The sequence below is a fragment of the Bufo gargarizans genome, chromosome 7 (genome assembly GCF_014858855.1).
Source record: "Bufo gargarizans isolate SCDJY-AF-19 chromosome 7, ASM1485885v1, whole genome shotgun sequence".
NCBI lineage: Eukaryota > Metazoa > Chordata > Amphibia > Anura > Bufonidae > Bufo > Bufo gargarizans.
Genome location: NC_058086.1, coordinates 168,468,877 through 168,480,503, shown reverse-complemented (window position 1 = coordinate 168,480,503; position 11,627 = coordinate 168,468,877). Strand labels below are relative to the sequence as shown.

The window sequence follows — 11,627 nt, the reverse complement described above, 5'->3', positions numbered from 1 at the left end:
GGACTGGATACTACAACGGTTTTACTGGCCCAGTGTGTTTCAGGTAGACGAGTTCTGTAAGTCTTGCCCGACCTGCCAGGCAACTAGCCCCCAGCACCTTTTTCGCAGTCCCTTGGTACCCCTCCCGATCATTGAGGTACCGTTTGAGAGAATCGCTATGGACCTGGTAGGTCCTGTACAGAAGTCCGCTAGGGGACACCAACACATTCCCGTTGTCCTTGATTACACTACTCGGTACCCGGAGGCAGTGCCACTGCGACATACATCGGCGAAACATATAGCTAAAGAGCTAATGGAGATGTTATCCCAAGTGGGGCTACCTAAACAGGTCCTGACTGACCAGGGGACCCCTTTTATGTCCAAGGTCATGAGGGAACTCTGTAAGTTGCTGCGTATTAAACAGTTACGGACGTCCGTTTACCATCTGCAAACGCACGGACTGGTTGAAAGGTTTAACAAAACTCTAAAAACTATGTTAAAAAGGGTGGTGTCCAAAAATGGGAAGGATTGGGACCTTCTTCTGCCCTATCTCAAGTTCGCAGTGTGACAGGTGCCCCAGGCCTCTACTGGGTTCTCGCCCTTCGAACTGCTATATGGCAGACACCCTCGTGGCTTGTTGGACGTAGCCAAAGAGACGTGGGAACAACAACCCACTCCGCATAAAAGCGTCCTGGAATATGTTACCAAGATGCAACAGCGGATAGAGACCGTTTTGTCTCTTGTCAGCGAGCCCAGTCGGATCTATAATCAGCAGGCTCGGGTCCTGAACTTTAACCCGGGTGATCGGGTTTTGGTTCTGGTGCCGACAGTGGACAGTAAGTTCTTGGCTAGGTGGCAGGGGGCCTACGAGGTATGTGAAAAAATTGGAGAGGTAAATTACAAGGTACACCAGCCGGGGAGGCGAAAACCGGAGAAGGTTTACCATGTTAATTTGCTAAAACCTTGGAAGGATAGGGACACCTGTACAGAAGACAGTCCGCGGCCGGGCTTTCTAGGGGAAGAGATTCCAGCCCCTCTGTCTGAAGCAAGGGAAGCGGTTGCCACAATAAAAATTGCTGACAGCCTCTCCTCTAAACAGACTCAGGAGACCAGGGAGTTCGTTAGTCGGAACACAGATGTCTTCTCGGACCTCCCTGGACGCACTTCCGTAATCCAACATGACATTGTCACTGCGCCTCAGGCAAAAGTCTGGTTAAAGCCATACCGAGTACCCGAGGCTCGGGGACAAGCCATATCGGAGGAGGTGCAGCTTATGCTGCGGCTGGACGTCACTGAGGTGTCAAAAAGTGAGTGGGCCAGTCCTATAGTCTTAATTCCCAAGCCAGACGGGACGTTACGATTTTGTAATGATTTTCGGAAATTAAACGAAATATCAAAGTTCGATGCATATCCCATGCCTCGGGTGGATGAACTAATTGAGAAATTAGGAGAAGCCCGGTACTTTTCTGTTTTGGACCTCACCAAAGGGTACTGGCAGGTGTCCTTGACGGAGGCTGCCAAAGAGAAAACTGCCTTCATTACACCGGAGGGGCTGTACCAGTATAAGGTCTTACCCTTTGGTCTACATGGCCCCCCCGCCACTTTCCAACGTCTAATGGACATCGTGCTGCGTCCACATCGGCGGTACGCCTCGGCTTACCTGGACAATATTGTCATCTACAGTACCGAGTGGGAAAGTCACCTGCCCAAAGTGCAGGCCGTAGTGGACTCCCTTCAGAAGGTGGGACTAACCGCTAACCAAAAGAAGTGTGCGATAGGGTTAGAGGAGACTAAGTACCTGGGGTATGTGATTGGGCGCGGAGTCATCAAACCCCAAGTGAGCAAAATAGAGGCGATACGGAATTGGCCCCGACCTGTCACCTCTAGACAAGTAAAGTCGTTCCTGGGAATGGTGGGCTATTACATGAGGTTTGTCCCCACTTTGCCACTTTAGCGGCTCCATTGACAGGACTCTTAAAGGGACGGAAGTCCGTGATAGTCCGCTGGAATGACCAGGCGGAAGAGGCTTTCTCCGCTTTGAAGTCGGCCCTGTGCGGGTCCCCAGTTTTGATGACTCCCAACTTCAAGAGAGAATTTGTGGTACAGACGGATGTCTCCGAAGTAGGCCTCGGTGCTGTACTGTCTCAGGAAGTCAACGAGGAGGAGCATCCCATTGTCTTCCTAAGCCGTAAGCTCACCCCAGTGGAGACCCGGTACAGTATAGTGGAGAGAGAGTGCCTGGCCATCAAGTGGGCACTCGAGTCTCTCCGCTATTATTATTGGGGAGAAAACTCCACCTGGTGACCGACCACTCTCCTCTCAAGTGGATGATCCAGGCCAAGGAGAGGAGTGCCCGGGTCACCGGGTGGTTCTTATCGCTGTTCACAGTAAAACACAGAGCAGGCCGGTTACAGGGAAAGGCGAGTACACTGTCTGGCGTGTGTTCATCCCCTCAGGGTTGAACAAAGGGGAGAGGTATGTAGGAAGGCGCAAGGGTCTGTCATTGACGGAAGGTACGTGTCACCGAGGTTCCTGGCCTTGGTGAGATAGGAACCGGTTCTTTTGTGTGTCAGCCGCAGCTAGTGCTCGCTGACACTGTGTTACTTACTGTGGTTGTAAAGCCAATCCGGGCCGGTTCTTATTGGGAGCAGCCAAAGAGCAGGGTGGGTGGCTGTTCCCCAAGTTCCAGGCCGGGTTTTGGGTTGGGGTTTAAAAGCCCAGCCAGCAGCTCAGCTGGGGGCGGAATAAACCTCCAGGTGATAGTGGAGCGCTGTGGTTTGGGAGCGGAGGAGGTCGTCTGCCATACTACAAGGCTGAGAGCAGCCAGCTGGAAGCCAGGTGCCCTAAAGCCTGCTGTGGACCGCCAGGTGACATGTTTCTTTGACTTATGTGGACTTTTGCTGTGTGAATTAGCACCAGGACCCGGCCAAGTTTTGTGTTTTATTTTCCTGCCTTTTTTTGTGTGAATAAACACTGACTTTTGTTTATCAACCGTGGTTTTGCCTCTGTACTGCGTCCGCTTACCCTGCCTACCAGAGCAAATCCCTACAGTACATACATTACTTATCCTGAGTTACATCCTGTATTATACTCCAGAGCTGCACTCACTATTCTGCTGGTGCAGTCACTGTGTACATACATTACTTATCCTGTACTGACCCTGAGTTACATCCTGTATTATACTCCAGAGCTGCACTCACTATTCTGCTGGTGCAGTCACTGTGTACATACATTACTTATCCTGTACTGATCCTGACTTACATCCTGTATTATACTCCGGAGCTGCACTCACTATTCTGCTAGTGCAGTCACTGTGTACATACATTACTTATCCTGTACTGATCCTGAGTTGCATCCTGTATTATACCCCAGAGCTGCACTCCCTATTCTGCTGGTGCCGTCACTGTGTACATACATTACTTATCCTGTACTGATCCTGAGTTACATCCTGTATTATACTCCAGAGCTGCACTCACTATTCTGCTGGTGCCGTCACTGTGTACATACATTACTTATCCTGTACTGATCCTGAGTTACATCCTGTATTATACTCCAGAGCTGCACTCACTATTCTGCTGGTGCAGTCACTGTGTACATACATTACTTATCCTGTACTGATCCTTAGTTACATCCTGTATTATACTCCAGAGCTGCACTCACTATTCTGCTGGTGCAGTCACTGTGTACATACATTACTTATCCTGTACTGATCCTTAGTTACATCCTGTATTATACTCCAGAGCTGCACTCACTATTCTGCTGATGCAGATTTCGGCTCTAGAGATGTGAATGCAGCTCTGGATCAGTTAGATATGTAAGCCAAACCTGTGAATAAACTTTCAAAACGTCCCCGTTGTAGTGAATGGACTATGTTCCCGCTTGTACTGACCTCCTGGAAGGTACTGAAGCTTGAACAGACCGGAACCCTCACCGATCAGACATTGATGTTAACAATGGAAACCCCTTTAAGCAAGCCTCTGATCTGATAAGATATCCACAATGATGGGAGTGATTGTCCGCCCCCACAGTTATTGCTAATAATAGGTTTCTGTGATGGCACAATATCTCTTATAAAACGTCTCCGTCACTCAATCATTTTATATAAATTTGCAACATGAAATCTGTCGAGCTTCTCAGAAATTGCAAATTCCAGAGACATTACTAACGGCTATCTTCCTGGGAAATATGGGGAGCGGCTTTATAGGAACAGGTGTGATGTCCTCATTTACTGTAAGGCCATGTTCACACGGAGGTGGTGACTCATGGAAAAAAACACATGGAATTACACAATGTCACATGACACTGCAGGAGCGCGGCCATAGAAAAAAACTGAATTCGTAAATCAAATCACTACAAGGCCTGTGCAGACACTGAACAAGCAAGGGATGCTGATAGATTTCAGCTCTGAAGCCCGCAGAATAGTGAGTGCAGCTCTGGAGTATAATACAGGATGTAACTCAGGATCAGTACAGGATAAGTAATGTATGTACACAGTGACTGCACCAGCAGAATAGTGAGTGCAGCTCTGGAGTATAATATAGGATGTAACTCAGGATCAGTACAGGATAAATAATGTATGTACACAGTGACCACCAGCAGAATAGTGAGTGCAGCTCTGGAGTATAATACAGGATGTAACTCAGGATCAGTACAGGATAAGTAATGTATGTACACAGTGACTGCTCCAGCAGAATAGTGAGTGCAGCTCTAGAGTATAATACAGGATGTATCTCAGGATCAGTACAGGATAAGTAATGTATGTACACAGTGACTGCACCAGCAGAATAGTGAGTGCAGCTCTGGAGTATAATACAGGATGTAACTCAGGATCAGTACAGGATAAGTAATGTATGTACACAGTGACTGCACCAGCAGAATAGTGAGTGCAGCTCTGGAGTATAATACAGGATGTAACTCAGGATCAGTACAGGATAAGTAATGTATGTACACAGTGACTGCACCAGCAGAATAGTGAGTGCAGCTCTGGAGTATAATACAGGATGTAACTCAGGATCAGTAAAGTAATAGATTGCATGTCAGCTATCAGGTTAATATGTATAATCTGTAGGACTGTATTATATAACAATTGTCCCTCTCAGGGCTGTTCTCCCTCTAACGCTCACCCGCACTAAAACTACAACTCCCACAATGCCATTCTCCTCCCAGTGACGTCTCAGTTTGCGGACGTGACTCTCGAGTAAGACGTCGCTGTCGGTTGCTATGGTGACACGTTAAGGCCTACCTGACTGTATTGAAGCCTCGGAATGCCGGGAGAGTTTCCGTGGCCTGACGGCCTCCCCCGGCTGGAGTCCATTAAGAGCCGGGTGCTCGTTGCGGTTGTGTTCTGTAACCGGAGCTCCCGGACCGTGCAGCCCATCTGGGTGAACTTCCAGGGGGAGCCGCAGCCCTACCCGGCGCTTCCCCCGGGCACCGGCCGCAGGATGAACACCTATCTGGGTACAAGGGCGCTGTGTAGATAGACTGTGTAGTGCGGTCAGTGTGGAAGGGGAAAGCTGTGTAACATTTTATCCTGTGTGCTTCACTTTCTCATCCTTGTCCAGACCTCTGCTTGCTGTCAGTGAGTGGAAACAAAGTGCACTCATATAAGCCCTGTGTTACAGGTAGTTTCACTGACAGCAAGCAGAGTCTCCTCCCTTTTATTTATTTTTTGTAAGATACACGCTCTATAATGTTGCTTACAGTTTGATGCATTTCAGATCGGACCCCCCCCCTGCTCCCCAGCGCTCTGACTTCCTGTTTTTCCTCGGTCACAGGTCACATTTGGCTGTTTCGTGAAGTTGGCACAGACCTGGCGCTGACCGCCAACAAGAGCGAGATCTACACAGCAACCGCGAGCAGGAACGGACAGCCGGCCATTGTCAATATCTGTCTGCCAGGTAACAATACACACATCCTGTATCCTAGAGGTTCCCTGTCGGGCACAGTCACTCCGCGGGAGCGCGTCCTCCGATATTCCGTACAAGCTGTTTGTCTCGTTACAGACTAGTCTTCTAAATTATTTCGGACCCCTTAGTTAAAGGGGTTTTCCAAGTTTTTAATACTGATGACCTATCCTCTGAATAAGTCATCAGTATCTTATCGGTGGGGGTCCGACACCCGGGACCCCGGCGATCAGCTGTTTGAGAAGGCACCGGAGCTTGCAGTAGCGCCGCAGTCTTCTTGCATTGACGACGCGTTCGTTGGTCATGTGGCCTAGAGAGAGCTCAGCCCTATAGAAGGGAATGGGGCTGAGCGTGATACCAAGCACAGCCGCTATACTATGGAGCGCCAGTGCCTTCTCAAACAGCTGATCGGCGGGGGTCTCTGGTGTGGGACGCCCACCAATCAGATACTGATCGAGAGGATAGGTCAAAGGTACTAAAATCTCAGAAAACCCTTTTAAATCAGACACCAGACTGCTGAGGCCCCAAAGAAGACCTTTATTTTAGACCTCCAGACCCCAGACAGAGCACCAGAACAGATGCCTGCATTAATCATACCCTAAATGTATTTATATCCCAGAGCAGACCCCCCTACTTTTAGGCTATTTTCACACTAGCGTTTGGTGCGGATCTGTCATGGATCTGCACAGACTGATCCGTTCAGATAATACAACCGTCTGGATCCATTTGTATTATCTTTAACATAGCCAAGACGGATCCGTCTTGAACACCATTGAAGGTTAATGGAGGAAGGATCCGTTTTCTATTGTGTCATAGAAAACGGATCCGTCCCCATTGACTTACATTGTGTGTCAGAACGGATCCGTTTGGCTCAGTTTCGTCAGACAGACACCAAAATGCTGCAGGCCGCCTCCAGAGCGGAATGGAGACTGACCGGAGGCAAACTGATGCATTCTGAGCGGATCCTTATCCATTCAGAATACATTAGGGCAAAACTGATCCGTTTTAGACCGCGTGTGGGAGCCCTGAACGGATCTCACAAACGGAAAGCCAAAACGCCAGTGTGAAAGTAGCCTTAAATCAGACCCCAGATCAAATTCCTAAGTTATTTCAAACTCAATACCAGACCCTCGAGTGAAATCAGACCCCAGACAAGACACTTACAATAATCGGGCTCCAGATCAGACCCCTAAATTAGTTCAAATCCCAGAGGAGACCCCGAAAGAGTTTCCTAAGCTAAAAAATGTCCAAGATTTAATCACAACCCAGATCCTGGCCCTGCACCCACCCCCTGATGCCAGAACCGACCCACCCCTGTCCAGTCACATGGACGCCTGACTGCGCAGCCGTAGATTATAACTCTTGCGTTGTTGAATCGGCTCTACAAATAATAATCAAAAGTTTTAATTACGTTTCTTGCTTCCCTCCTGACTGCTGCAGTAATCTAAACATTGCGCTCGCTCTCAGGTTACCATAGTAACACAAACAGACCAACTCTGCATGGACCTCCTGTCAGGTGACCTCCCACTATAGTAGAGGCAGTGGTCACATGACATGAGGTCGTGCAGTGTTTGCTTGTTGATGTTACCATGGAAACCCCAGAGCCAGCACAAGGCTTACATAAAGCTGATCATCATATTGTGTCCCCCACTGAGCCCCAGTACTGAAATCTTGGGTTCTGCTTCTCTTACAGTCTACAGCTTGAAAGATTGCTGCCTTCAGGTGATCCGGAGCCTGGTGAAGCCAGAAGATTACAGGAAGCTGGATATTGTAGCCACCCTGTATGACGACCTAGACGACCGGCCAAATGTCCAGAAGGATCTGCGCCGCATGGCCATCCAGTTCTGGAACCAGACGAGGCCACAAGACCCCTAATCTGCTTGTAGATGAAGGGGTTCATGAAGTTGGATGAAGGTGACGAGGGCGACATTTCTTCTACATTCTTCCTTCTCTGCTCCGCTCCTGAGACCCAGAGTGTCGAGCAGACTCGTCAGGAGCAGGGCAGCGCCCGTAATGTACAGCAGCATGCGTCCGCAGCGCGTTCCTTGCGGGTATCCCAGTGAAAAATCCACAGCTTGATACAGTGCCAGCAAAGGTAGATGAGATTGTAACGAATCCGATCCACACGCTGCGGAAAGTGTCACGTGGAGCCGATTTGCCGGTCAGTAGATTTCACTCGCGTGGATTTTGCTGCTGATTTGCCCTGAATTCGGAGCCCAATCGCAGTAAAAGTATCTGTGCAGGAATCTCAAGTCATTTAACCCTTTCAATGTCACCATCAATGGCATTTTCAGGGATTGGCTGAAGGGGAACTCCCCTTTGAATGCGTCACTTATTATGTTATAATAAAAATGGAAAAAAAATAATAAGTAATAAAAAAACACAAACTTTTATTAACGTTATTAAATCTTAGCTCCTGAACATTAAATAATAGAGGTAGATCTCGTATCGTCAGGACCGTGACAACCTGTCCGGTAAATATATAGCGTCCTTCATGATCAGGTTATGGCTTAAAAAAGAAAACCTGCAGTGGATTTACCTTTTATTCAACATTCTTGCCAAAATAGAATTTGATATAAATGAAACGTGTGGCATCTACATAAAGTACGACTCGTCCTGCGAAGTACAAGGCTCTGGTCGCCAGACTGCAAAGAGGAAAAATCCCAAAATGTGTTTCTGGTCTTTGGGGGAGGGTCAGTTACTCAAACCCCGCAGACCATTTTCTACATGTTTATTCTACAGGCTAATATGGACTATTGCTCCCTGTTATTAGCAATTTCAGGCGGCCTGTAGTTTTCTACAGGGAAGCAGGGTCCCCAGCAGCACAGAGGATTTCAGGAGAGGAGTGCGCTGATCTTGTGGGAGGTCACAGGCTGAGAGTTACTTAGTGGATGGAGCAGGGTCCCCAGCAGCAGCACAGAGTATTTCAGGAGAGCAGTGTGCTGATCTTGTAGAGGTCACGGGATGATAGTTAGATAGAGGAAGGAGCTGGGTCCACAGCAGCACAGAATATTTCAGTAGAGAAGTGTGCTGATCTTGTGCAAGATAGTGACCTGTCAGGTTGGTGAGGACAGACCCGCATGTGAGGGTTGCATAATGGAATGAGCTGCACAGCCCCCTCAGGGTCTCACAGCAATAAAAGTGAAAGGTCGGTGTTCCATGCCCCCTCCTCGGGCTGTGCAGCACTTGTCAGCCGTTTCTGGCAGCGTCACACATTGTGTAGATTTCTCTGGTTGGGACCGCGAGGTTAAGTGGCGTCCTCCGATGACACGGCTCGCCCACTTCTGTGCATTCCTCTTGTATCGCCTGTGATATGTGGAGGGGTGTATACCCGTTCTATAGGGCACCTCCCTATTTTCTGTATATTATTTTCAATAAAATCGGTTCTGTATAAAACTGAAGATGGTTATTACCCGTTTTTTATTGTGTCCTGTTTAAAGGGACGGTTCTCTTTAAAGGGGTTCTCTCACTTCAGCGAATCATGGCATTTATCATGTAGAGAAAGTTAATACAAGGCACCTACTAATGTATTGTGACTCTCCATATTGCCTCCTTTGCTGGCTGCATTCATTTTTCCATCACATTATACACGGCTCATGTCCAGGGGTTACGACCACCATGCAATCCAGCAGCAGTGGTCGTGTTTGGACACTAGAGGAAAAAGCACTGGCCTCTCTGGAAACTAACAGTGTATAATGTGATTGAAAAATGAATCCAGCCAGCAAAGGAGGCAACTTGGAGAATCACAATACATTAGGAAGGGCCTTGTCTTTTGCAGTCTGCCGGATGTGAATTCACCCACAGACTTGTAGTCTGACATGTGGCAGATCCGCATGCAGATTTAGCCTCAGTTAACGGGGCCGTTCTGCGTGTGTCCATCCACCAGACAGCAAAATAATCCACCAGACTTGGGAATACCATGTGGATTTCCCGTGGACATCAATGGGACATGGTTTGTGTGCAGAATATGTAGAGGTGTCAAGCACAGTATCTTAAAGGGGTTGTCTCATCATGGACAATGGGGGCATAGCGCTAGGGTATGCTCCCATTGTCTTATAGGTACGGATCCTAACTCTGGGACCCGCACTTATATCGAGAATGGAGCCCCGCAAGGTGGTGGCTGGAGGACTCCGGTCCAGCCACCACTAAGCCGGCTCCCGATAGAAGTGAATGTGAGTGTACCGTGCATGCGTGGCCCCCGCTCCCATTCATTTTTATGGGGCCGACGGAAATAGCTATTTTCGTCGGCCCCATAGAAAATTAATGGAGGGCGGCTGCGCAGTGCGCCCTCCTTCATTTGCGGGGCTCCGTTCTCGATAAACCTATAAGGCAATGGGGGCATATCCTAGCTTTGCCCCCATTGTCCATGATGAGACAACCCCTTTAGTTTCATTAACATTTTCAAGATCTGTGTTTGCTGTGAGGGAATAGGAACACTGTTGTTTACATCCAAAGCCTGAAAACCTACCCAGACCTAGTCAAGCACGCAGCTGAGGGTTTATTACAACTGTATCCACCCTAGACAATGATTTGTGAGCTAAGCAGCAGAAGACCAGACATTTTTCCTGCGCTGATACATTGTAACAAGTTATTGGGACAGAAGAGAGATTTGTGCTGCTGTTGTGTTTGTCTAGACTGCATGCAGTTAAACCAAACCCTCAGTGCTGGGTTGTTAGCCACTAGATTTAAACAAGAATGCTTTCATCCACTGACAGCAAGTAGAGGTCTGGCATTAGGACATTCTGGTGTTGCCTTGCATACAGTGTCCTGGATGCAGCATCATAGGCGGTCATTACAGTCTCCTCTGAACACCCATCCGCCCTGTCCTCACCCCTTGGTAGGTGGCGTGGGACCCATCAACAGAACCGGGCAGTGCAAGGACTGGGAGGATACCCCATAGAGCAGGGGTCAGCAACCTTCAGCACTCCAGCTGCTGAATCTACAATTCCCAGCATGCTCCATTCATTTCTATGTGAGTTCTCAGAAGAGCAGAGCAAGTATGCATGCTGGGAGTTGTAGTTTAACAACAGTGCCGTAGAGAGTGCATGTTGGTCTGATAATGAAGGGTGCAGGGGGGGGACTGGTTAATTTAGGGATCTCCCTGGGTTCTGGATTAATTTTGGAGTTCGGCTTGATTGATTTACAATTTTGGGATCAGAAATAATTTGAATGTCTGACATCTGGGTCAGGATTCATTTTAGGCCTCTTTCACATGGGCGTCATGGATTTGGGCCGGATAAGATGCGGGTGCGTCGCAGGAAAACGCGCGAGTGCATAACATTGTAATGTGTTTTGCACATGCGTGAGAAAAATTGGCATGTTTGGTACACAAACCTGAACTGGTTTGGGTTAGGTGTTGTGTAGATTTTATTATTTTCCCTTATAACATGGTTATAAGGGAAAATAATAGCATTCTTAATACAGAATGCTTACTAAAATAGGGGCTGGAGGGGTTAAAAAATAATTAAAAATAATTGAACTCCCTTTAATCCACTTGTTCGCACAGCCCGGCTTCTCTTCTGTCTTCCTCTTTGCTGTGCAGAAGGAAAAGGACCTGTGGTGACATCACTGCGCTCATCACATGGTTCGTCACATGATCCATAACCATGGTGATGGACCGTGTGATGAGCGCAGTGACATCACCACAGGTCCTTTTCCTCCTGCACAGCAAAGAGGAAGACAGAAGAGAAGCCGGCTGCGCGAACAAGTGGATTAAAGTGAGTTAAATTTTATTTATTTTTTTAA

General features: G+C 48.1%; 1 protein-coding gene across 1 annotated transcript; it reads left to right on the top strand.

The window, feature by feature from the left end:
- The first annotated feature begins 5,188 nt into the window (after window positions 1-5,188).
- Window positions 5,189-9,427, top strand: VHL (von Hippel-Lindau tumor suppressor). Its single transcript, XM_044301337.1, has 3 exons — window positions 5,189-5,436; window positions 5,754-5,876; window positions 7,576-9,427. The coding sequence occupies exons 1-3, from the start codon at window positions 5,244-5,246 to the stop codon at window positions 7,755-7,757; spliced, it is 498 nt and encodes a 165-aa protein (XP_044157272.1). The 5' UTR covers window positions 5,189-5,243; the 3' UTR covers window positions 7,758-9,427.
- Window positions 9,428-11,627: the final 2,200 nt, after the last annotated feature.

Excerpts from the sequence above, each read along its gene's own strand:
- VHL (XM_044301337.1), top strand. The coding sequence starts at position 5,244 with ATGCCGGGAGAGTTTCCGTGGCCTGACGGCCTCCCCCGGCTGGAGTCC. Across the intron at positions 5,437-5,753 it reads CAGGATGAACACCTATCTGG|GTCACATTTGGCTGTTTCGT; the intron begins GTACAAGGGCGC and ends CCTCGGTCACAG. Across the intron at positions 5,877-7,575 it reads TGTCAATATCTGTCTGCCAG|TCTACAGCTTGAAAGATTGC; the intron begins GTAACAATACAC and ends CTTCTCTTACAG.